Consider the following 27,416-nt stretch of genomic DNA (forward strand, 5'->3'; position numbering starts at 1 on the left):
TTAAGGAGGTAATGTAGTCGTTTTTACTGAGCAGACGATTGAGTGTTAACAACGGTAACCATCCTCACCGTATGGTTCAGATAATCTCTTTTAGAGCGGATGTTTCCTCTTTACCACACGCTCACAATTACACTATTCATCATGGATGCACAGATATGTTTTCACACCGCAGACCTTCTTCTGGGTAGACTTGAGTTTCTGTTCCTTAAATGTTACATTTGAACCAAATGTTGGTGTTTTGGATGTACTTAAAGTAGAGAGCAGATTAGACAGTGATTTCCAGCCGGGCCTCTTTATCCCTGTGGCAGCTTAAACCCGTCTTTGCCTTTTATTACTTGTCCGGGGTGAAGATTTTCCCCTTAGTATTTTTTCGAAAACACAGCCAACTGTTGGATGAAACGCACTGTAATAAACATAAAAACAACAATGAGTAGTAGTAGTAGTAGTAGTGGGTTTATCACTTTAAAGCTGCCTTCCCAAAGTCGACCTCTAGAACATTCGATATTCTTTTTGCAGATTATCTTACAGCGACGAAACACTAATTGCTGAATTAGATATCATCTTGCATCGGCGTGGTGTGTCCGTCAGCGTGAAAACCAGCAGAGATGTGAGAGGAACACAGTGAGGGGAGGAATGTGTCAAGAGAGTGCAGTCTGACAGCTCTGGCACAACGAGCTTCTTCAGAACCAGTTTCCAAATTACTCCATCCTCGCTCATAAGAATTTGGTGAGACGAGAAAACTCAATATATCATATTCTAGTAAAGCCATGATCATAATTTAGAAGCCACGCATTGAAAAAGATGAAACTGGTGCCCTAAATGGGACATCAGGGAATTCTGACTCCACTGGTTATTGGATTTTGTCCATTATTTCACACGTGGGAGTGACATTTCATGTCTTGAAGCAGAAATATTTCAATCAGCGTTCATTGCTCAACAGAATAAGTGACAGCAGTTGGGACAACATCACTTCTGCGCAACAATGTAACATTGTGGAGGATCTGCTGTGACGGGGGCTTTATGGGGGAAGTGAGAAGCTGAGTGGAGCTGATTCATGTCGTGCAATATTACGCTAAGATGACTATGGTGGGAGATGAAAGTTGAGGCTACGGTCATGGTGTGGGCCGTGATGCAAACAGTCCACAACATTTATATTTAGAACAGGGACACGGATGTAGATTTTAGGGATTCTGCAGAGGAGGCCGAAGTTATAGATCGGCATCTGCCTTCTTTACTTTTTTTCTGTGTTGGACAATCCGTCATACACCTCACTGTAAGTGACCCATGGGTGGAGTTAGAGGTGGATGAAACTGGAAATGGGAGGACTGACAATCCCTGAGATGGAAAGAAATTGACTAAGTGTAGTCTGACATAATTCTACGGGAAGTGAAAGTCCGAGATGACTGGCCTCTGATCCACTCATGTGGGCAGACATGTGATTGTTGTTGTGCTGAAAGCAGTGGAGATCATCACATGGACGTAACATTGTATATTTTTATGACAACTGAAAGGCCCATGAACTCTTGTCCAGGGTAAAACGAGGGACCAACCGTGACTCATCTCATTCCCACTAGCTGCACCACGCATCCCCGGTACAAAGGCTTTGTTATCGTCGGCCCTTAGCATCAATGGAGAAAACAGCAGCTCAACTGTGCAATAAATAAAACGTATTAAACAGTACATGCATAAGAAGTCTTTCAAGTGGCATTTACATTCCGAAGGTTAGTTCTTATTTCTAAGGATGTTTTTTTTCATGAAGAGAAATAAGTGAAGAAGCACTGAATAGAAGAGGGTTTGAACTGCAAATAGAGGGTTGCACAGCGCAGGCTTGTGCAATGTTGCCTACACATTCGGCGTTGCAACAGCACACTGTAATGCTCAAATATGCTGCCCAGTGGCATTCTTACAGCAAAAAACAAGAGACTTACTGTTCGTTGACGACAAAGATGCAGTTGTCTTGTGAGGGTAAGCTTGAGACAGGATGCTTGCAGGTCACCTTCCGCTCATTGTGACTATTGATAGGAGGGAGGGGAGAAAAGAGAAAGAGTCATCAATGCTAGAAAACACTACATACACAACAGTCAAAATAAGCCCATAAATAAGACTTGATCCATCGTTAAAAATGATAAATATGCTGCGAATTGCCCTGATAACCCAAACATGTTGTCACAGAACTCCAGCTGTAAAGGCTTGAGAGAACTCTTCACCTCCAAAACAGGAGTTTGTATTGGCTGAGTGGAAATAGGAATAGTGAGAGGAGACGGAACAGATACACAATATGGAAGAAATTAGCATGCTGTGCCAAGAACGGGTCCAATCTGTAAAACTAGTCCAACCAGACGTATATTGGGTCACTGTGAAAATAGGACAAGCACTCAAGGCACAACAAACAACAGCTTAAGTGCCCCCATGACAAGACGAAGCATGAGAGCACAAACAAAAGCAGAAAGATGTTACATCAGTTCCACAGTAAATAAAAAAAAAAAAAAAAAAAAATCCAAGAGGAGAAAAGAGCCATTTAGACGTTGAGCGGTGAGTACCGAATGTCAAAATCATTAAACATAAACATAAAAATCCACAGGCTCCAGTCAGGCTGCTGTGCCATCCTACAGAAGATGCTACCCACCCACCCTGTCGGCCAATTACAGCGGCCCACAGTCTCTTCCACCCCGACATGATTAGAGCACCAGCACACAGACCACACAGTCTTGGAGAGGAGCAATACAAGCACAGGGGCCTTCACAACAACAGCAGCTTTCCAGCCAAACAGAGCCCGGTCAGTGTGATCCGGACGGTCCTGGGCCGAAAGGCTCAATCAACTTTGCAGTAAGGATAACTTCTCTGTTCAACACCGTCACTGGAACAGCACTGATACATTTATTCAAGATCCAGATAATCAGATTCCCATCATAAAAATCAATGATTATTTGATTGTACTGTCAGTGAGTTACAGCGACGGGAAGTTTAGCAGCAGTAGAGAGTATCAATACATCAGTCGAATACATCGACAGCAGTAATTATTAAACAAGACATCGGAGAATATGAGCTGCGGTGTCAACAAGTCTTCCAAGCTGCTACTGCCTTTACTGGACGGCAAACTGTAAAATGCAACTTCGGCAGGCTGAACTATACACAGAGGAGAGTCCAGCTTCAGCCCAAAAATAACAGTTTTTAAACATGGGGTACTCATGTCCTGAAAGGAGCAAATACCAAGCATGAAATAGGGGGTTTAGTTTCAGTTGAGCCTGGAGAGCTCTGCTCTATAATTACTGGAGGCGCTGTTGGCAGCAGAGCCCTCAGTGCGGTCTTGGGGCAGACCAGCGGCACCGTTTTTCTTTGGTATCCCTTCACGCATGCCAGTACTGTTGTGCACATAGGTCGGCTACAGATGTAAAAAAAGAAAGAACGTCTGGATTGGTATTTCTGTAGTGGGATATAATAATCAATCAACCATCCAACGCTTGAGAATATTTGAGCTTTGATACTCATAATGCATGCACGAGTTTGCCTTCACGTGGTGCATTAGCCGTGGCTAAAAGGAAAGTTTAAATATAAGGGTGCGTTTTGCCAACCTATCAATTAACAACGCACGCTGTTTTATTACAAGAGAGCTAAGCGATTGATACCTCCTAGGATATTTAAAAAAAAATAATGATCTAATTAAGAGGAAATCACTCCTCGGATAAGTCTGCGCGGTAATAAGAATTGTTGGTATTGACATTTCCACTGGGAATCAATACCCAGGTCTGCAGTTCTGAGCAGATTGCAGCTGCTTTCAGCTCATTGTTTTGGTTTGGCGTGTGGTTAAGTTCCAATTGCTACAAACGACAATACAGGAAGTATCTGCTCTCAGCGTACGACAGGAGATCGGACAAGAAAATTGTACCCGACTTGTATGGAAAATAAAAAACAGCCAAAAAAACAACAAGTCAAACATCTACTGTAACTTTCCAAAAGAGACCGAGACAGTTTCTCAGAAGTAGGCAGGCCAGACAACGGCTACAGTACAAGGCGACTAAACACTTCAACGGAGTGACCCAGACCCATAATCTGTGTTTAGAGAGGTTCCAATATGATGTCCATGTTTCTCTTTCTGACAGGTGTTTGCTCAAATATTAGCCATAGGAACTTGATACTGGAACACGGCATTGGCCCAAAAACAGCCTGATTAAAAGACAACCCCCATTAACAACACCTGTTCACCGAGACTTTTAGAAGAAGATATAATGTCACATCCTTCAGGTGATGAACCTGAAAAGAAAAGGACGTAAATCACGATGGCGAAATAAAAGCATTCAAAGCTACGGCATTAGTTCAAATATCACCTTCAAAATGAAGTTGACCAAAGGTCTTTGGGTTACATCTATAAAAAAATCAAAAGGCCCTCCTGCTGCTAAGAACATTTTTGCAGATGTGCCGTCTGACACATGTGCAAGTGCAGTGTTTTTAAGAGGGGGCTGTGTGACATCAAAGAGTCCGTATACTATCCGGACGGAAGCTATTTGAGAAGGTCCTAAACGGTCCCAACATGATCCATGTGGTATGGGAGGACAGGAAATTCTGCAGCCTCAGTGGAAAACATGGGGGCTGTGAAGCGACATGATGGCCGGGGTAAACAGGCAGGTTGAGTAACAGCAACACACATTTTCCTATTTATCAGAGGAAATGTCCTTTTTTTGGCCCATGACAATCAGTAGCTGTCTAGATTTGAACTTGTTTTCCTATTCACATTATGCAGCAGTGACATTTATTTTACCACTGTGACGATGCCGAGAAAAAAGGATGAAGGCAGATACGGATCAGATTTATTGCCTCCACATGGCATCAATATCCGATTGCAAATATGACAGGCTTATCCTGCAATGCAATTGATGACGGGACATGTGGGTCTCACGCAACATAAGGGCCGTCTGAAAACACCCTTGTGTGATCATGTACGTTGATGACGGCAGCCATTGCTGCATTTAAAATCAACAGATGCTGCACAGCTAACAGCTCAAATTCTCTTTTTGGAGTAAATGTGTTTTTCAAAAATACCTCCGCCAGCTAATCTTAGTTCACAACACCATTTGCTATGGTCACACATGCTCTGGAGGATGTGGTCTGTGGTCACTATACAGTCAGGAGTAAGTCAGCATGAAGTCACGGGGCTGCACAGTAAGGGGAGCATGTGGGAACATTTCTGCTTTAATAGCGGGCAAAAACATTGTATTCTCTCCAGTTGGGTTTAGGATTTCTTCTTGTTTTCCAGAGGGAGGTGTTGGTTTTCTGGGTGGATAGGGGTGAAGGGCACAGGGAGGTTCCTTGCCTCTTGACCTCAGATGTGTATAAGTGAGGAACTGGGCGTGGCAGTAAGAAATGACCACCCCGTTGTGAGGAGGGTTGGGCAACTCAGGACTGTCCCGTCCACAATAATTAGCCGTGAGCTGCAGTAATGAAGAGCTTAAGGTCTGGGGGTCGACACTCCGCGGGCTTAGCTTTTATTGTTCTGGGCGGCTCTTTGATCCGTCACTCCCCTTCTGCCACAGTTTAACCACAAACAACCGAGAGGCTCCAGAAGGGATCTTTACGTTAGAGAGAAGGGGAAAAAGGCTTCTTGATGCTTCACACATCTTCCGGTTTTAACAGCAGATTTTGCGGGGCCCCACTGGAAGCTCCCTTATGTAATTATTTTACTTGGAACCCCAAACCAAACCTGGAACCTTCGCTTCATACGTTGCTTCAGAAGTGAGGCGGGGAAAACATTTGGTTTAGCATTCCACCGGTTCATGTCATCTGTGAAGCCAAAAACAGCCACGCCATGCTAATTCAGGACCATTTTCACTGAGAAATGATGTCTGGTGTTCATTCAATGGACTGAAGTTCCTTCAAAAACAAAACAAAGTTGTTAGTTGAAGTTCCAACCATCTTTTCCTCAACCGCTCTATTTGTTTTGAAAGTACAGTGATAGTAGGAGAAAGGTAGATAAGGAAAAATATTGTGAGAAGAATTGGAACAAAAAGTGTCATTTGTTAAAGAGTAATTATGGTGGGAACTAACATCACTACAGCCTTAATTTGTAGAGGCCAAATAGAATCAAAGCATTACTTTTGATTTTGATTTTGATTTGTCTTTTCTCTTGAGTGTGGAGTGACTGGAAAACTGGAGGGGATTTCCTCATTCTGTGTTGTGTTTTACATTCTACAAATGTAGAAGTCCTCATAACGAGAGTTCTGTGGTTAATTTGGATACGGAGGAATTTTTGAAAGAAAGTTTTTAAAACCAACACTGCTACTCCGGCATTCTGATACTAAACAGGCAAATGAGACACAAAACCACATCCATTTATAACTGTTTGACCACTTTATATTGTGAAGTGGATGGTGCGCTCTAAAAATGGGCCAGAGATCAAGTTCTATCAAAACTAATGGTGGGCAGCGACATGGAGGCGGAGTAGTGATTTTCTCTTAGTTGGGAGTGATTTGTTTTTTTACTGTCACACCTGATTTGTTGCTGCTGTAGAAAAAACAACTACATCATTAACTTACATTTTCTGTGCTTTCCCACTAACTAACTCATTTAATCCGATACATCGCTCCATTCAAATGGAGGATTTTAGATTGATGTCATCATAAAATATGACGGCAAACATTTGAAACTTTGAAGCTTTGATTTAAAAAAAAATAAAAAATTTGGTACAGTCGTAGAAACCTCAAGCAGAGAAAGCCATGCCTCTCTGTCTGTCCTCACAGTGAATAATCACTGCCTTGCCACAGAATATTTATCCTAATTCTCTTTAATTGAATCCAACTGCTTCCAGGCCTTCAGTTACTGAGCATCCTGCTGTATAGAAGTGAACAGTGCAGGTCAGAGCAATCCAAGCACCAGGCCTCCTTTTCCCACGGACGTGATCTAATGACAGATCTCAGAGCAGTAGATGCTTTAATCACAGCCTTCACAGGAGCAGAAGTGAGAGGATTTCGGTAGCTAGCAGTGCTGAGCTAGTGAAACCAAACCAGACTGCATGGGACACATTTCAGCCTGATGAGCCCATATCCTCCATGTTATCGCATACAACTCTGCATTTACACATGTGACTATTCGGTGATATTTAAAACGAACTCAGTGCATGTACAGTTCAAGATACTTTTTAAATGGCAGTACATCAAGAGGTCCCTGAAACAAATCCGGCAAATCACCAAACACAGCCTTTCAGCGATAATTCATTCTGTTGTTAATGCTCATAAATCTAATCCTATTACACAGGAAGGAACTCGGACACGACGTTAGTCAAGGCCAGTGGCTACTGAATAAAGCGTCCACATTACCAGGTGAGTATTCTTAACATTAAAAAAAAGAGTTTGCTGTATTGGAACTCCTCATTGACTGGAGGTTTGAATAGCCCACATCACAAAAGCAGAGCTGAATAAGCAGAATAGGCAGTCTGTGAGCGGGCATGTGGGGGGGGCAGCAAGTGAAAAAAGACAAAACAGGGGCTTTGCAGACCCCAAGAAGCAACATGCAATGCAGTGTGGCAAAATGAAGCAATATGCTGTCACAAAAAGACAAAGCCTGGACTAATGCTAAGTCCTTAACTAATGTGGGTACATGTCTTCTGAAAACACAGCCAGAGGCTTCAGTTGTCTCGACTTTCACCTTAGACCCTTTTTTAACTTAACCCCAGGAAACAGCTGCTCATTCGGGCTGCAAATCAGATTTTTTTTCCACAAACAATTCAATTAGCAGCCCCCTCAAAGCAGCTGCGACTGTGTGACAAGGTGACACAGCTGAAATGGCAACTTGAGAATGTTTCAGAACCATGGAAACAAAGCTGCCTTCTCAAGGAAAAATAACGGATTGACAGAAGTGAAATGTTGCATCTTAGGAAAAAGATGTTAAACTGCAATGCATTGTGGTCATAAAACCAAGCTTCAGTGTGACCTTCTCACCAGAGGCCGACACGACACAACTGTTCCTCATTACACAAAAAAGATTGGTTCCTCAAAGCTATTTATGAGACAGAAATTCCAAAGCGTTACATTAATCATGCATCTGAAGTTTCTATTCTCAATTTCAGTGTCTGTAAACTCATATTGTTAACCATTCAATGTTCAATTTCAGGCTTCGTTAAAGACAACAGCAGGCCGGCGTTCATTACGGCTTTCATGGCAGAGAAAGAACACGGAAGAAACCCAAAGGCAGTCTGTCCACACCAGGATGATATTTGTGTTTCAGACATCATATCCATACTGCGATGCTATGTAGGTCCATTGCAGGACAAAGAGCAGAATCACCCAAAATAGTACTCAGCCTCTTCTTATCAAGGCCATCTCCTTAAAGAAATAGATGGATGAACTGATGGGAAGCTGCAGGCTCATGGACTAGGATTCTTTAAAGATGTGTAAAAAGGTTTAAAACCGTACCTTCAGCTTTGTTTCACTAGACTAGTAGAGGGATGAGGGTAGTAAGTATCACTGTGTAGAAACACACATTGCTGCAGTCATCTAAACTAAACATCTAGCATTCAGCAACTAAGCAACTAAGCACATATCTCAGTAAAAATACAAACATTTTAGAAGGATGGTGGGTCTGTGTATGACCACCAGTACATTGGCTGAATGAGGGAGTGGACGACTCTCTGCAGTTTGACAATTTCACTGATTTATCTCTCGGGACTCGAAGCCTGAAATCAAACGTGGCTCCGCCCTCCTCTCCCCTTGATCTCCTCTGTGAGCGCTGGGGCTGGACCTGCAGCCAATAACAAGGCTTTTATCTGCACATCTCCATTACTGCTGACCTGCTCTTTAATACATCAGTGTCTCCCTCATATACTGTGTATGTATATATACAGACTATCCAGCTGAAACTGTCTTCTTATCTTAATGTGATTTCATATAGAATGGTAAAATCACTTTCTTAAAAAAGATGTTTTTGTGTGATTGCAATCATGTTTTGGAGTCAGCTGAAGTGTTTGTTGAAGGAGCGTCCGGTCCCCAGGCTGAGCACCACAAATAATCTATTTGTGGAGGAAACATTGCTGAATTGTCGATGACTTAATGAAGTATCTACTGCAGGAAACATTGGACAGTGAGGACACTGGATGAGCTCATGGGGGAAGTCTCTCCCTGTGGCTTTGACAAGTGTCATCCCAATCTGTTGGCTGTGTACAGTGACAGACTCTACACCACACTATACTAAGTGTAAGACTTTTAGTAGATGGCGTTTTGGTTGGACATTACAAACTACGTTGCTGTGTGCAAACATCCACTTATTGTGGTCATTTAATCAGACAAGGTCTCGATCACAAGCCGCAGCCAAATTTGTATGAATTACACGGTTTTCAGATTTTCCATATTTTTACATGCAGACTAGTAGATGCAAAATAGAGGCTTGCTTTACACATGATGTTTGTGCATGGTCGACATCTATACATGAGAGTTCAACAACACATCCTACTGGATCACGGGGAACGGGGTTCAACTGCTCACTGTCTCCTGTTTCCAGGAATTCTGTCCGAAACCAGAAAGATCAAAAAAAAAAAAAGCAAATACGATAAACACATGTTGCTGAGCGGACGGTGTGGATGTGATCTGGTCTACATGAGTTATTAAAGAGAGGACATAGTCGAGGTCACTGTGGGAGAGTCAGAGGGCAACGCTATAATTATGGCTTAACTGACTGTGATTAACAGATCAAAGCTGTTACAGAACACACAGAACCACACATCTGATGCAAAGTAATGGCAAACAAATGGAGATGGAAATAAACAGTCAGGACTGCTTATAGTAACAGGATGGGCAACAACTCGGAAAAATGGAAATGTTTCAATACAGTGTGTTAGAATTGAAAGGACCGGTTCTCTTTTCTGATTCAGAATGGAATCGCATCAAAAACTAACTTCACTGAAATTCAGGACAAACTCAAACAAAAGAGAAACTGAGAATAAAAAGTCAGAAGTGTCTTCCCTCCACTGTTGTGTCACTAGAAAGACACCTGGAGGCTCAGCTTTAACTGACCAGCAGAATGTGAGCTTTTAAAACTATGAAAGATAGAAATGTAACATTTGATTTACAATTTCCTTTAGACATTGTATGGCCAAATTAGAGTAGAAAATAGGTGCTTATTACACCAAATATCCACAATTTCATTTGAAACAGAAAAGAACAAATATTATAAAAAAATACCTGAAACTAATTAGATTCACAAAGATAACATAGCATTTATATGCTGCTAGGTGAATGCTCTAACTAGACAACACAGAGGTGATCAGACATGCATCAGTGCATGGTGGTGGTGGTGGTGGTGGTGGTGGTGTTTGCACATTAAGCCATGTGAAGAGCAAAACGCTGACTGGGAGCCTGGCAGGAGCTGGTTAACTGCAGCACCGGAGCTCCATCCATCCGAACAGCATTTTAACAGCATCAAGCAGCACCGTCAGCACAGTTTAACAACCCGAACACCTCCATCGTTATCGCGTTAACAGCAAATCCCGCATGATAGTGTAATGTATGTCGCACACGTCGACTGCAGGTTTTTTTACTTACAATGAAAAGCTTCCATAAATGCCGCGGTGAAGTCAAACGAGCAGAGAGCAGAAAAAAGTAATGGTTGTATCCAAATGTGAACGGCAGATGTACCGACGAGAGGAGTTTCTTGTTACTTTGAAGAAGAAGCGTGTGTTGTGAAGTCCGCTCAGTCCTCCGCTGCTGCTGCTGCTGTGCTCACAGTGCGGGAGCCCTCGCGCTGACTGCCGCGCCGCGTGCGCCCTTATTAGAGACACAGTGAAACCCGAGAGGCGGTGATGTCACGGTCCGGATGTAAAGACAAGCAAGGTGGCCCGCGGCGCTGTTATCATTCCCTCCCAGCGCAATCGCAGACGCATGCACGCGCACAGACCCTGAGCTGATGTCCTGGAGACATGAATAATAATAAAAAAGATTACCGTACTTTCCTCTACAGTAGCTGCGCAGGATTTTTTTTCTTGTTTACAGGCAATTTCCAAACTCCACCACACGTGGAGGGGAGATGCATGGAAAAGTAATTTTTAAAATGTGAAGAACTGAAGTGACACCATATCCCGGATTTAAATGTTGTTCCATTGTTTATTTGGGACTGTATCCAGGCGGGTCAAATAATACAGCGCATACATGAATTTGAGCTTCATTTCCTCACTTTCCTCGATGTTATTCCTGGCGTTTACTGCCTTGGGCCGACATGTGAATGTGCGTAAGATGCACCTCCCTCAGCTCATTCTTTGGCAAGTCCTGACAAAAGGGCATGTTGCAAAATGAAAAGGATCACTGTTAAAGTATTTTTTGAATCCTCCTGATAAAAAGTTGTGCCACAATTCAAGGGATTGTAATACTGTAAAACGGCCTGGTTTCAGTCGTATTCATTGACATTACTGGAGGTTTATGCTATCATGGTTGAAGCCTGTTAGTTTCAATGGGACGAAGTGAGAGAAAGAACTGAATATCAAGTAGGTTCAGCAGGGAGCCTGCAGCTATTGAAGACATGAAAGGCCCGGACAATGACCTCGGCCCCAACCTAGAAGGCAAACAGCTCCTCTGCTCTTCAACCTGCAGTGTGGTCAATGGGGCAGGAAGACACCCGGAAACCGTCAAGAGGCTCTTAGTGGCTGCTTTTCTCTCCATTTGCCCTCAATTCAGTGAGACTTCAATGTTTCTTCACAGTGCAACGTAGCTCTCAAGAGGCAAAACTGAACACAAATACTACTTTTTATGGGGTGTAAACAGTAAAGAGGCATTACGGATATTAACACCATAAGTAATACGTGATCTACCTTGACCAGCTCGGCCACATAAATAATTCATTGTGCTTCCATTATAAAGCGGGGGAAGGAGGGGTACACTAAAACATTCAGTCCTTCATCTATCCGTGGTCCTCCAGGGAGGGCCTAATGCTGGAGCTTGGAGCCCAGAGATATGGCCACCACCTGGGGCCCAGAATGAACACCATGAGAGAGAGAGAGAGAGAGAGAGAGAGAGAGAGAGAGAGAGAGAGAGAGAGAGAGAGAGAGAGAGAGAGAGAGGAATGAGTATCTGGAGGATACGTGAGAGGATATTCATTCTGTAGTGAATAAGGAGCTTGTGCTCAAACACCCGCAAAAAGGTGTCAGAGGGGAAAGTCAAAGCAAGCTGTTTAGCCATCTGTGTATGTGCTGTGATTCTACCGGAGAGCATGTTTCTTTATATTCAAGGCTTACTGAATCAATGTCTGCTGTCAACATCAAAATAACAAAACAGTCTACTGTTGTAAAGAAAATGTGTTCCACTGTCGAGCCCTTCCTATTGTTTTAAAAAAACAAGACTTACGGACTAAAGCGCAACGGGTTTGATCCTCACAACACTGACTTTAATCAAAGTATTCTGTTCTCACTGCTCACTCATTGTAAGTCAGTCTGAAGGCATTTCCTAGAGATCATTAAAAAGTAAATGTCACCATCACAGCCACCAAGCCTCCCTGAATTAAACTTTTCAGGGTGGGTTGAACATCACAGATGTCATTTAAATTGCTCACGGTGTTGTGCATTTTGGTGCCTCGTGGCTAAAGAGCGTCTTGCGGGGGAGACCCAAAGCATTTGTGAAATCGCTCACCATCGACCCAGCAGATGGGAATTGGTTCCGACTACAAGTGCAGGCTATGTGTTGTAATTTCCTTTTTTATAAATTAGGTAACGTGTCAAGCTCCGGCTTATTAGTGGGGAAAAAATAGGCCTAACACCAGCTCATCAGGCAGACCTGACTACTGCTCCAAGAGTCTGTTTAAAGGGGGGGTGTATGACCGTCTCAACTCAAAACTCAACTACACTCCCGTTTGTGGCTACACACCATTAGGCTTTATGACGGAGTAAGGATAACATGGTGGGCGGGCTCAGATGTGTGTGATGTTATCACAGCAGAGTGGTTTGGCTCCACCACTCCCGTCTGGCCTTCCTATGGCCTCGTAAAGTAACAAGGCACTGTGTGTGTGTGTGTGTGTGTGTGTGTGTGTGTGTGTGTGTGTGTGTGTGTGTGTGTGTGTGTGTGTGTGTGTGTGAAGGCAGGTACGGAGGCTACCGACAGTAGCAACACCTGTACAACATAATGCAATCCAGTACAATAGCCCTGCAAATACACAGTACTACAGTACTACTTTCAGGCCACAGTTTGTTTTGATTTCAAGTTACTTTGTGTTCCTTCTTGTACTAAAAAAAAAGGTAGAAAATGAACTCCTGCTCAATCAAAGTGTGACTAGCTGAGGTACATACAGCATGCTGTGCTGATTAATGCACTGTTGTTTCTTAAAGCAGTAATACCTTGAATTGCATAATATGTCTGTGTGAACCCATATGATAGATGAAGCTGACAAGTTAAAGTACAGTTAAAAAAAAACAACCTTCTCCTATACTGTACTTTGTACCAATTATCAATGAGCAACAGAGCATTTCTTTTCGGCTCCGGTTTGCACTAGAGAGGCTTCATCCAGTTCTCAGCTGACAGATGCCGAGGAGAAGCTTTCAGACTCATTAGCTGCCCACACAGAGTCACAGAGAGACGGGAAGTGTTCGCATGTTCATCCACTCTCGGAGGATCCTCTCCCACCTGCCCACTCGCTCCCGTCTCCTGCTCTTTCTGCTTCCGCCTACACTCCCACGCTCTCTCCTTTGTCGCCGAGGTTGCAGGTTATTTACCTGCTGGTTTTCATGAACAGCTGCAGAGGTTGATGGAGAAGAAGGCGGGGCCGGAAATCAGAGCGTTTCGCCGGGCACTCTGCAGAGGCCTCCTATATCCAACTGCAATAGCGAAAGAACACCGCACGCGTAAATACTTCTGACTCCGACGTGTCTTCAGGGAGCCAGTGAGAAGAGGGGCTGCAATGGCCACCCTCTTGGTGCGTTGGTGTGTGAGTGTGTGTGGGGAGAGGGAGGGGGGTGTTCTTCTGCTCCAGTAATTAGCTGTGTGTGTCAAATGGAGCTGAAAAACAACAACAGACTCCTTGGTGCCTGAGCGGTCACTATATCCACAGACAAAAGACCGAGATCTAGTCCCTCCAGTGACATCAGGGAATTGGAAGAAAGACTTTGTAGAGGGTCAAATAGACGATAGATATTAACATCTGCTGATTAAGTCATGGGATCGCATGCATGCAGATATAGTCATTTGATTTGTGAAGTGAATTCTGGAATAAAAACACCGGATAACTTCCGGAAGGACTTCTAACTAATTAGTGACAAGGCGATGGCATTGCTCAAGGGAGGACAGCAGCTATGACGGATGTTCTCTAACATGGTTTCTGAAGAACATCTGGAGGTGTTTCCATCTCTGCGGTGAGACAAGGTTGTTGGGAATTGAGAAACTCTCAGCACAAGACAAAGTTTTATTGTCTGCATCGACTGCAGAAACGAAAGCGTTTGCATCTGATATCGCACTGAAAGCGTTTCTCTCAAAACACCTCAAATGACTGCAGCCACTTTGTATCAATGTGTTGAATAAAAAAAAAGGTCAGCCTGGATGACCGCTCTCATTCATTAAATGTCCTTCACAGTGCACACAGTTTAAAGATAGTACAGGGAGATAAGCAAGTGCTCTTCACACTTTTATTCACGACACTTGGAGGGATATTTATAATGAAAGGAATCGGTGTTTACACGAGCAAACTGAAGAAAAGACTAATTAGGAAAAGATCAAAAGGAACGTGGCTAATTTTACAGAGGCTAACAAAATGGACCAATCAATGAGGAAGTCAAACTCATCCCCCTACCCCAGCTGCCAGAAAATTTAGGAGAGCTGAATCCTCTGGTGAATTACAACACCCCACTGACCATAATCACATGGGGCGGGCCAACAACCCTCTGTGTTAGTGACACACTGAGAATCGATGGGCTGTTTCTAGGATGTGCCTCGAGATATTCTAGTCGGAGGCAAGAGCAGCGGGCCGTCCTGGGATTACACCGAGTTGTCGGAGTCACAGCAGTGATGAGGCGAAAATGTGGGAGGAAAATTAGTGCCAGCAAATCGGTGAACCCACAGTGGGGGGGTTTTTCGAGCACAATGACCCGAGTGGGCGACATCTCAGGAGGTTGTCAGAGGACAGAGGGGCCGGAGAGACTCGCTCCAGCGCTCGGGCTGCTCTGTCAGCCTTGGCAGCACCGACAGTCACAAATTCCAAAAGTTTGCAAGTCAAAACACCAATAGCGATGCGCTCTAGCATGAGCCCTCTCGCCCAGCCCCCTCCAGCACAGCGCAGCCAGCTCATGACTGCTTTGCTTGCTGAGAGGCTTGACTTTCTTTTCCTATTAAATTCAGTATCAGCAAAAAGGCTGCGGAGGCTCTCAACTCCAGTTGTCTAAGTAGCCTCCGATGTACTGGGTGCTGTGAAAAACTCAGAGAGGTTGTTGGAATCTGATCAAGTCATATAAATAGTGAGCAGCTAGCAGAGAACGAAAGGAAAACGTCACTGCATATGAATGCAAGAGGAGGTGTTGTTGTTGATCACCGCAACTACACTGGGAATTAGTCCTCTGCTCCTTATTATTGCCTCTAAACCAGCAATAAGATAGTGTCCACAAAACCTCTTCCACACATTGTCCTGCAGATATCATCATTTACGATGTAAATCTGAGTCAGCCATTCATTTGAATGAGTTGAATGAGGGTATTCTTTATCCAGGAGACTGGACGGGTAGAGAGAGAGAGAGAGAGAGAGAGAGAGAGAGAGAGAGAGAGAGAGAGAGAGAAGTGAAACTGAGACGTGGTTTGGTGGTGTACATGTAACTCTGTGGGTTTGAGTCTATGAGCAGTGATGAAGGGATTAACCTGTGGAAGCAGGAACTGGGTCACACGTGGGTTGACATTCCTTAGACCAGTTCAGTGGATATGCACGTCCTTCATATGAATTGGGTGTACGAGAACATTATGGGGGCTTACTTTAAAGTCAATAAGATCATAATATCAAGGACATGGTTAGCTGAAGAGATAACTGTGGCACAACCATATGCAGTCTATAATAACAATAATAATAATAATAAACCTTCTCAAGTCCGCTCACACTTCCTCCAGATAGAAAGTGTTTTAAGTCAGACCTCCCTCACACTCCAGCAGAGGACGAAAAGATGCACGCAGTTCATTGTGAGGCGAATGAATGTGTCAACTCTTTGGGTGTAGTGAGCCCGTTGGGAGCGGATAATGTTGGCCATGGTGCTGATTCGATAGAGACAATAACACCAACCGCATTCCACATACACGGGGAGCCTCCATAACCAAATACTAAACTGATTATACAGCAGTGGAGGAAGCGCAGCGCAGTGTGTCATCACACCTTCTATCGGCTCTTTTCCTCCTGAGGTTACGTTTTACTTCCACATTGATTGTGGGGAAGAGCCTTCAGATGCAGAATCTGCCTCTGTCGCAGGAAAAGGCGACTATAAACAGTACAGCGATGGAGCTGAGACTAACTTTAAGCTGTGAACGTCCTGAGGCAATGTGTGTCTGCATGTAATGACTCCATATCAGATTAGATTTCCATTCATCACAGCCAGGAAAACTATGAACTGGCTCCAAAGGCCCCTTTTCTCCCACAACTATCTCCTTCATTGCTACAGAATTGAGTGAAAACGGTCTTGTCCCATATTCAGATCAACTGTTCAGGGACAACAAAACCATCACCCCACTACACAGACCTTTTCACTGACTTCCTGTCAGCTACGGCATTAACAAACATTGCAACAGCAAATACAAAAGGGGCCCGTTGAGAATGTTTACGCTGTCACGTTTGAAAAGCTTTATGACACCTACTTATTTTGAAGACCAAGCAAATTGCCTAAATGCAAATTAATGGGAACAAAGAACTGAAATGGAAATGAAATAATTTCTTTTGAATTAGTTAAGTCACAGCCACAGAATTCAACAGGGGCAACTATACATGCTGGGATACGATGAGAGTATTGTTAGTGGTGAGCGTCAGAGTGAGTGAAAGGTACTACAGCCACTGTAGAGGCCTGAGGGACGGATGTATATGTTGTTGTAGCTGTAACTGTTGTTTTAGTACAAGTTTATGTCTGCTACAGGGGGACGAATGAATGCTGGTAAATAACGGTACGCTGGTTGCTTGAATACCAACAGAAAAAAAACAATATCCTATAAAGATTAGTATAGTACATAATGTATGCGGCTAGTATTTACATTAAATTAGGTCACGGAGACTGTGACAGCTTCCTGGTCGAGCTCCTCCTGTGCTCCTCCTCCGGCTATCTGTGTTTTATTCTTGTATTTTAGCCACATGTTGTGATGGGAGAGGTCATCTGACCTGATACTATTTAATCTCATTATATCTCTCTCGCTCTCTCACCATCATCACCTCTTTTCATCATCATCTTTAGTCGTTTTATTCACTAAGACAAAGCTTTCTAGAAAACCAATTCAATGTGTAAGTACTTCTTCAAGCCAAAGTGCCAAAGATTTGATTGTTTTCTCAGTCCATTGTGAAATGATGATGGGCATTTTCTCACATTTTATAGACCGAAAGATTAATCGATTAAACTGCAAAATAATCCGCAGAAAACCAATAATGAAAACGACAATAACTCCCTCTTGTAATAGATCTTTGAGTGTGTGCTGTGACAGATCCACAGAGAGAGACAGAGAAATGTGGTGGTTGGTAGTAGAACAAGGTTTTGACCCACTACGTAGCCTTCAGCAGTACTGAGCATGCTCAGTAGGTCCTGCCAGAGGGCCGGGCTCCTGCTTTGTCCTACTTCTGATAAAACCAATACTGTCATGGAAAGTTTCTTTGCAGTGACTGTGTGTGTGTGTGTGTGTGTGTGTGTTTGCGTGTCACTCTGACAAAGAGTGTGTGACAGAGAGGAGTGTGTGTGTGTGTGTGTGTGTGTGTGTGTGTGTGTGTGTGTGTGTGTGTGTGTGTGTGCCCTCAATATAGGAGAAAAATCCAATCCTGTCAACCGCAGCCTCAAACAAATAATACCACCCTTGGTGATGTGTGTTATTGATCCGTCTATCATCCAGAACTTTAACAGGAAAAGATATGGACGTACTGCAGTTGGAGAAAAAAGCCACAACCACAATTGCTGCTGAAGGAAAAATAATGTAATTGACATGCATTGACAGAGAGAGCTATAAACTGACACCGTAATGGAAAGCGATAAAGGATCTGTTGAGCTCTAGTTCCTCTGGTCCCCAAGGCAAAGATAGCTGCTAGCGTGAGCACTGCCTCACCCAGACATCGGCCCGACTGATTACAGAGAAAGATGACCAACAGAAGTGGGTCAGGCACGAGAGTGACAGAACGAGATACTTCACGAGACAGACAGAGAAAGAAAGCGAGAGCCACAGGAAGTTCATGTAAATGTGAGTGTTCGACTTCAGAAAGTTATCTGAGTCTAAGGAAGGAGAGTTGTTTGTTTACACTTAAAAGACTCAGTGCCTGTAATCATGCAGGGTGGTATTTACTGTGACACGAGTGCTGCCTTACAATTAAATGTACATTTTTTTGATTACAATCATAATTTTCTCAGGCATTTTTTTTTTTTTTTTTTTTTTGGCAGATGACTAAACAAATATTGTTTCAGCACATATTCCCGTTCTTGTCTACAGTTTCTACAGTCGTGTGAAGTAGAAGTGAAACTACATGAAGTGACCTAAACCAGTCCATACAGGTAAACCGAGTAAGATGGTACCGCAAAAGATCAGAGATCGCTAAAACTTTACAGAAGACTTAAAACTTTTGTGCAGACACAACAACAAACAAATGAGACGTCACGCTGAGTGCCTGATCCTGGAAGAAATGGATTGGCCACAGCTTCAAAACTCCAGCCTGGCTGCTGTGTCGTCAGCGAGGCTAATCCAAGCTAACAGATGACCACAGAGAAGCAGCGGTGAACTGAAAACACGCTGACACACGACATGATCGTCACACGCATTTAGTTTCATCATGGCTTTTGAGATATTTGACTTTCCATGTATGTCAACAGGCTTCAGAATAGTGCAGGGAGAATAACTGACTCACGACTGTATTTGCAGCTCATAAGCACTTGAGTGGCCACTTTTTTACCTATTGGCTATTTTTAGTGCACGGCGCAGATCAACTTGTGAGTACCGCTAATAAATAAAATAAGAGCACGGGGCCTAAGTGCATCCCAAACTCTGTCCCTCCACTGAGCTTCACCAAATCCTGATTTGACACTCTAATACAACGCCCTGTTAATCCACATCTGGAATGGGGGCAATCAATGCCACTCCAGAACAAGGGCCGGGCGTGAGCACGGCTGACAAATTGAGGACAGCTTTCGGTGCTGGCCAGTCAGCTGAGTCAGTGACTCAATGGGAGTGTGACGCTTCCAAGCATCTTTCCTCTTGTCATCTACCCTCATATTCCTCTTTCAGATCAACAACGTCTAATTCTGAGACAGGCTGCGTTGTTATATATTCGCTCTATCAAACAGAATCCTCACAGGGAGAGGCCACATGCGTTACTTTTACAGGGAGTGTCTCATCTCCAGAACCTCCAGCTGTTTTTGTAGGTGCAGCTGCATTACTCAAACCCTCTGAGAAAAAGAACAACAAGCTACTTCAGTCGGGGGTTAAATCCTGTTACTTTACAGCTCGGCTCGCCCACAACCCAGCAGTCAGGATCATTCACGATAACTGTGTCGGGACGATGTTGTTTCATACAAACAAGCTCAGCGAAAATCTGTTGTCAATTTCTGAGCTGCAGCCGCCTCCTGAGTAGAACCCTCTGACCAACAGCTGCATGTGTCAGGTGTAGAGTTATAAGGGGTCACAAAGCAAGGCATCAACTTCCTGAAGAAAAATAACATAGATTATGGGGGGGGTACTTGGAAAGACTGGAAAGAGTGACAGAGGGTGGATTGGGTGAATGGTTCAACCTATAGCTGACTGAACTGCAAAAACTAATAAAAGCTTAAGAACAAATGATGCCCACGTTTCCTTATACAGGAGCTGAAACTACACAGCAAAACAGATTAAACAGAAACTGTCTCTGCAGTAGCATGGGACACATTCCAAGAGCAATTTCAATAAAAAAAATGTAGTTAGCATGCAGCTGCGTGAGCAGCAGTAAGACAGTGGGGAGAAATGTTTCCTGTCGTAGGCCGCATTCTACTGTAAACACGCCAAGGTGAAACGCACCCAGTCGTCCTCCTACTCTTGGCAGAGGCGAGGCTTTTTATTTTCTAAGTGAAACATGCACTTAAAGGCCACTTACCTGGAGGGATGGTGCAACGAGCAAACAAAGTGGGGGCGAGGAGAACAACGGAAACACAGAATGTGCTCTTAGTACTGTAAAGCCCTCCTCTCACAGACAAACACATTCATGAATCCATTCGCCACACACACAAGTAATCTAGTTCTTTTAATTGAGCAAATCTGCTCAGTAGAATTACACTGGCTGCAGAGATGCTCCATGTCATGGCCAAAATACAACACTGCCCTCTAGAGGCTACAATCACTAGTTACACAAAATATCTACAGGACAGCAGACAGTATGACAAACATAACAATATACCCACATGACTCCAGTAAGAATAAGTTCCTGCAACAACAAAAAGACTTCAATACAACTTTGGGAGGAATGGTTTCAGTTTACTAAGGGTGTGCAATTGCAAAAAAATATATATCTGATATGAAAACAGTTTCCAGTTTACCAGCACTTAAATAATACTAATGCAATTTGTAATGAAACATCACATTTGGAATTAACTATACTCTCCATTGAATCAAAGCAAGACATGCAACACACACCCCCTTCCTTCCAGTGTCACGTAAGAATGTAAAAAGTGGATTTACAACAACACTACATTGAGGCACTCTGCTGGCTAAGATCAGTCATTACACTTGAAAATCACTAATGGCACACAGGCTGACATCTGGTCTTAAATCTCAAAGCTTAATTCTCACGTCTCCAGCAGCACGGCCGGCTTCCCCTGCAGCTGGAAAAGGATGCAAAGAGAAGCTCCTTTCTGGAGACGAGCAGAGGGAACGCATGGAGGCGTAAACAATTAACCCCACATAACAGGAGGCCTCGGATGATCTCGGCACATCTATGCATATTCATCAAAGAAATCACAGAGAGGAAGATCTGTGAGCACAGCTGCTCGGTGTTAAGACTCGTCTATGTTTAGGAGAGAAGGCCGACGGATAGACGGACGCAAATCCAAAGCAGACGAACCTTTTCCGTCACTTGCAAACATTCAACACCAGCGTCTCGTTTACTTTCAGCCAGCAGAGGGCCCGCACTAATCCGGACATGAAGTGAATAAATACATGTTTCATGGCTGATTTTTTAAGCAAATATACAAATTACAGAAACACAGGACAGTCTTTGTGCAGATAGCGATCCTTTATGTGTTATGATATAAAGTATCATACACAGAAACACACGGCTTTATCTTGAGATTTGAGGCCAAATGTGAACCGAATCCAAAAAGTAAAACTGGTATTTGGGATGCTATTGTTGCTTCAGACAAAAGCACAAACTGCAGGCAACATGCAGTACTTTGGGGTTTCTGGCATGAACCTGAGAAAAGGTTTTCATATTTTACACAATCATATGTTTCATGCATATTTAACTCCCACAGAGACACAGAGAATATCTAGATCTCAAAACAGACAAAATGTTTAAAACTCAAATCAGACAATGTCAGAAACTAAACCTTGATCAAAGAATAGCCTACATTACATTTTGGAAAAAAATATTTCAGATCAAAGTGCCTTTCATCTCCCTGCTGCACACATAGATGTGCAACTGGTTCAGCTAATGGCTCTGTGCTGGAGGGAAATAAAGCAGCATCACGGCTCACAACTAACTTTCAAAAGTGGTGACCAGGCCGGCAAGCGGACATCAGCTTTTTGTTACCAAAAGTGACAATATGGTCATTTTTAGTCACCTTACATTTTGAGTAATTAAGATACTATGCAGTAACGACAACAAAAATGTAAGAGAAAAGAGTTTAAGCTTAATTACAGTAACGGAACAATTGTTTATGTTTTACAGAATTTGAATCTTAAGTGTTTTCAGTTCACATGTCCACGCTCAAGTCCTGGTTTACAAATGACCAGTATTGCAACCGTTCTTCACAGAACGCTCAACAACATGAATCCATCAAGTCACTGGTTGCTAGTTCATCCCTTTTAAATTGAGTTCTTTGAGCTGATTCAGATCACGGATCCATTGGCCCTCCAGAGGTGAAGTCTTGGATTGTGGGTTCCTTTAGTGACCCCAACATCAACTTGTCCATCCTCTCTACTCTCAGAGAAGACCTGCAGTCTGTCTTAATGCTGCGTAGAATCCCTTTTCACACACAGACCAAGAGACGTACAACTCATCATGCATCAAAATAATACATATTTAAATTTGTATTTATTTGAGGGTGCACATTTTGCTGTTTGCTGTCCCTATTTTATTATACATTAAAATGTCACCATGTGGCCTCTCCACTGAGTCACAGGTCTCCACCTCAGCTCCTTTCAGTCCTCTGTTCCCTAGTAACCCCCCCCCCCCCCCCCAAAGGAAACGTGAAACATCACATGTCTGAATCACCTCAAATAGCTCAATACACAGTGAATCAGCAGCTCAACATTAATGTACAGCAGCGTCACTGAACTCCTCACCCTGTCACGAAAAGCTACTTTTAAGTAAATCAAGATGTCGGAATTGCCACTGTGCTCTCTCTTTCTCTTTACCCAAATGATCCACACAGTCAGACATAACAAGCACATCACTGCCTCCTCTGAACAGAACCTGCAGCATACGACACCCTCCATCCCTGGACCCGCGATTCATGTGAGGAAAAACTCCCCCTTTCTCAGAGCAACAAGTCACAATCCTTCTTGTTATCGCATAAAGCTCATCGGCAGACGTCTGCTTGCTTTGTAAAATAATGGGACACACCACCTTGCTCGGAGAGAAGAAGAAGAACGGTCTCGGATTGCAAGGTGTTTGATCTTATTCTAACTGCATCCCACACAGCTGGAAAACCTCAATACATCAGTGGGAGGTAACAGTCATGTAACAAACTATAAACAACAGAGAGAGCTCTGAAGCTCTGATGTCGTTCTCCGGGCCTCAGCTGTGCCGTGATGTATTGTACATCGATACCACAAATAAAGAGAAAGGACACGATGCCAAGGTGCCGGTGTGTGAAGACTGAACGGCTCGCAGCCTCCGGGGTTTCCATGCCAATCTTAAAGGAACAGTGTGCAGCATTTAGGGGGATCTATTGGCAGAAATTGAAAATCCTATTAACAAGTTATTTAGTGTACAATCACCTGAAAACAGGAATCATTGTGTTTTCATTACCTACATACAGAGCAGGTCCTTTTCACAGAGCCCTCCGTGTCCCACCACCATGTTTCTACAGTAGCCCAGAACAGACAAAACTAATATTTGCCATTTGGGTTTTCACATCGGCATATGAGAGAAGTTTCAGGTGGTCGCAATATGTAACCTTACCGCTAGATGCCACCAAATCCTGCACACTGCACCTTTAACTTTTCCATTATTTATTACAAAAAAAGTAAGAGTAACACGAGGTATCCTCGGCTAGTCTCGCTAGCTAGGTTGTAATTAAAGTTAAAGTTAAAGTTAGGAGTTTGATCTCATTTGACACAAAGGGAGGTGAAGAGCTGGCACATCTTTGGTGTACCACATTAAACCTCTAATAAGCACAATCAAGGTATGCCACAGATATTATTTATTATTAGGAGGAGAATGGGTCATATTTCAGACAACAGATGAAAGTCAAGCCAATAGCCATCTTCCTCTCAAAGTCAAAGGTCTTGCATAAATTTGAACTACTCATTTTGAGTTCAGTTGTCCTGTCCATGAGTTAATTAGAGTACTGCAGTAGACACAGGGACAGCCTCACACACACACACACACACACACAGCACCTCCTGCCACATGGGGACCATGACATAGGCCTTTTCCGTATACAAAACACACATAAACAGGATTAGCACACTTCCATGACTCATGGACAATCAGAGTCATCTCCTGTGTAGATTTATATACGGTAAAGCATCGGGCTGTCCTGTAAGAGAGTGAGATGGAAAGTTCTGCTTTCAGAACATAAACCAACACACCCTGATGGATTCACCCTTCTGTATAAACTACACTTAACATTAAAAATGAGGTGGTAATTGAGATCCACTTAAAGGGGCAGAGAAATTCAGTCGTTTGTAGAACCGCCCTTAGACACAAGACAACTATTTTACAAGCAAGTACCGAACCTACAAGGCAGCTTGAAACACTTGAGCTCTGAACAAAACAAATCAGAATGCTTTCCAAAAAAAAAAAAAAACAGCCTTCCTAACTCAGTTACAGTCCGAAGAAATGTCCTACCTTGTTTGGTCACATTTGAAGAAAAGAAGAAATCTCGAGCAGTAAAGAGAATAGAGTTTCGCAAAGCCTAGGTAACACAAAAGCTTGCAAATATCCTTTGAAAACGTCCTCTGTGCTCGTGCAAAACACTAATGAAGCACAATGTTAACTGGGATCCACAGCAACACGTACATATATATCCACATTAAAATGAACAATCCGTCTGTCAACACAGCACTGTGATACTAGCTGCATTACTATGATGTCTGATCACCTTGAGCAATGCTGTATGATTCAACGTCTCTGTCCACACTGCACCATTGATATGGGTGGTGGCTGTTAAAGATTACACGAACACTACAGACTCACACAGGAAGAAATAGAGGGGAAAGAACTAATACTGCTTGTAGCGTGTCACTGATTTCAAACTCCTGGCTGGTCCTCTCCAGAAGAACCCTGTGCAGCATTAACATCGACTCATTCTGGGAGAGAAAGTTCTCTTGTTGATATACAATAAGGCCTCATGTCTGTTCGACTGTTTTCCCCTGGCTAGTACTGCTCCTTTCTCAGCAGACGCACTCAAGTTTTGTTACTGGTGAAGTCAATTCAGGTCACACAGAGTGTATTCAGGAGGGAAATGAGCCCTCGTACACCTTTAGACTGTGGATGTTTTATCCGGAGACGAGCAATATGTGTGCGATTAAGGTTCATAATGTACGGCCATGGCGTTTCACATTCATGCCAAAAAAATAATGCACAATTAGCCAGAAAACAAAGGCTTAGCAATACTGCTATAATGCCCAAAACCACGCAGCATTGAGCTCAGGTTTACTCTGTCAGTGTACAATGAGATGTGGGCGTATACGGATGAACAGCTGCTCTAATTTACACACGCTGTACCTCTCTCATCATGAGGCTGTTAGTGCCTCATTACTAGGAGAGCTGTGGTCACTTCGCTCGAACATAACCGACTACCTCCTGGCTCAACACGCATGCAGGGCTTTACCTGAAGACCGCTTCCAGAGGAACAACATGAGGCGTGAGTTCTTGAGTTACAATGCTGTAACCATCGGAAATCTAAGACAGCACATAAGTGCAGTTTGACAACAAGAAACATGAACACCAAGGTGTGTGTGTTTATAACAGATCTTATAGTCTGGCTCCAGACGTGGACTCTCTTGTCCACAGTTAAAATCATGTCGATGGCTCCATGAAGGAACTTAAATTGGAAGCATTATCAAGTTGAATCAGTAGTTGCTGAACTCCTTGCTCGATGCCGACCTATTTTTCATAAGCAAACTTGTTTTAAACCGCTGACAACTGCTAGCGAAAACATGCAACAGAATTTTCAGCTTTGACACATCTTATCAAAATGTCACTTTGGAGACACAGTTTACTTCTAGCTTCAGGTTTTTGGCTTTCAATCTAAGAACCACATGTTTTTCTGACAAAGTTGCTCATCTTTGGTACCATTGATTCAACACAACCAAGCCTCCGACTGCCAGTCACCTGATATCGACTGTCTGTGCTCACTACACAGCTGTACTGCTACAGTGTGGGACCAACTTCAGTCCTTCTTTACAGCTTCCTCTTATCAGGTTAAACAGCCACACACACCACCATTGTATCAAGACTAGCAGTTTGCCAATAAAGTTAATGGTAAAAAAAAAAAAATCTGAATTCTCTACTATTTAAAGATGTTGCTGGGGACTTAAAGATGTACAACCAATCTGCCAAAAATTACAACAAGTCCTGTCAAGCACTGTGCTTGCAAGGTTTCTAAAATAAAAATATGAAAAAACATGTTTTTGAGAACACTGCCATTTTGACTGTTGGTAGGGTTAAAGCCAATTTTAAGTTTGGCAGTGAGCCAGCTTCGGCTGTGCTTTGGTTTTTTGGCAAAGAGCAAACTTCTTGCGTACACATTACACTGTCACACTGAATGACTAATGAGCCTCCGTCCTCCATAAATAAACAATGAAAACAAACAGGCAGAGAGGCAAATGTAACAGCTCGGAGAAGATCTCACAGTCTACTTACGGCTCCTTCCAAATCGTTACACTGAAACTTCTGATAAGATTTGAGGAAGGTTTCGGATTCTTTAAACAAACAGAAGCGATAAGTAACAGAAGTCTGTAGCATCAAGCACGGCCTGCATTCATCAAGCAGCGCAAAATGACACTTTAAATCATCCACATCAGGTCTGACGCGGACTATAAATACTCAAAAAGACTTGAGAGTTGTGAACGAAGCTTCCTAGACTCTCACCAAAGAGTAGAAGTTTTCCTTGTCCTGTATTATATTTTGAGCAATTACGCTGCGGATTCAAGACATTCAAAAGATTGGCTGGCTGGTAGATCATTTGCAATGCATCACTCGTGGGCGTACGATAACCTATCAAAGCACAAGCAAAACACTCGTTTTGCCATAACTGATCAAAAGGATCCGACACTAAACATTTCTGAAGGGATCCCGAACAAAATATGATACAGACATTAGAGACACAGAGACTACAAATGTATATCACAGTATACTGTATACTGTACATCACAACTAAAGCTGTAACTGACAACTGTGTCCACAATCAATTCATCTGATTATTAATGTAAACATTTAGTCTAGAAAACAATAGAAAACAGTGAAAAATCGGAATCTGCTAGAGCCCAAGGTGATGTCATATAATGTCTTGTTTTGTCTGTAAAAAGCCTAAAACGATTTAGTAAGAACAAGAGAAGCAGCAAATTATCACATTCAACAACCTGGGACCATCAAAAGTACTAACACAATGATTTTGTGACAAAGTGTTTCTTATGTTGGTGCAAACAGTACAGTCCAATCCACACCACGGCTCCTCTCTCTACCACTGTGACATTTACACCACTTATTTTTCCCACCCCTTCGCACCATAACACCCGCCCACACACTCAATAAGGCCCACCGTCAGTCTGGTGGCAGGCAGCAATGAAGCTGTCACATGGCTCGGATGTCTTGAAACGCTCTCTGCTAAAATCCTGCTGCCTTAAAGAAGCACAGAGGCAGCGATCACAACCTCACAGTCAGAGTTGAGGGTGTATTTACCTG

The 27,416-nt window shown here is 43.2% G+C and overlaps 1 protein-coding gene across 4 annotated transcripts in view; it reads right to left on the reverse strand.

The window, feature by feature from the left end:
* LOC137880870 (pleckstrin homology domain-containing family A member 5-like) overlaps nt 1-27,416 on the reverse strand; it is a 68,345-nt gene that overhangs the window by 28,578 nt on the left and 12,351 nt on the right. For 3 of the 4 annotated variants that reach the window (XM_068722417.1, XM_068722415.1, XM_068722414.1), the window contains exon 4: nt 1,929-2,012. In XM_068722417.1, the coding sequence (XP_068578518.1) occupies nt 1,929-2,012 (84 nt within the window). Of the gene's footprint in view, nt 1-1,928; nt 2,013-10,523; nt 10,793-27,416 lie in introns of those variants that run through there. The other variant, XM_068722416.1, reaches the window with a different exon arrangement.

Source organism: Cebidichthys violaceus, unplaced genomic scaffold, assembly GCF_023349555.1.
Source record: "Cebidichthys violaceus isolate CVI_PGR_0920_01 unplaced genomic scaffold, fCebVio1.0.p SCAF_3, whole genome shotgun sequence".
NCBI classification, from domain to species: Eukaryota; Metazoa; Chordata; class Actinopteri; order Perciformes; family Stichaeidae; genus Cebidichthys; species Cebidichthys violaceus.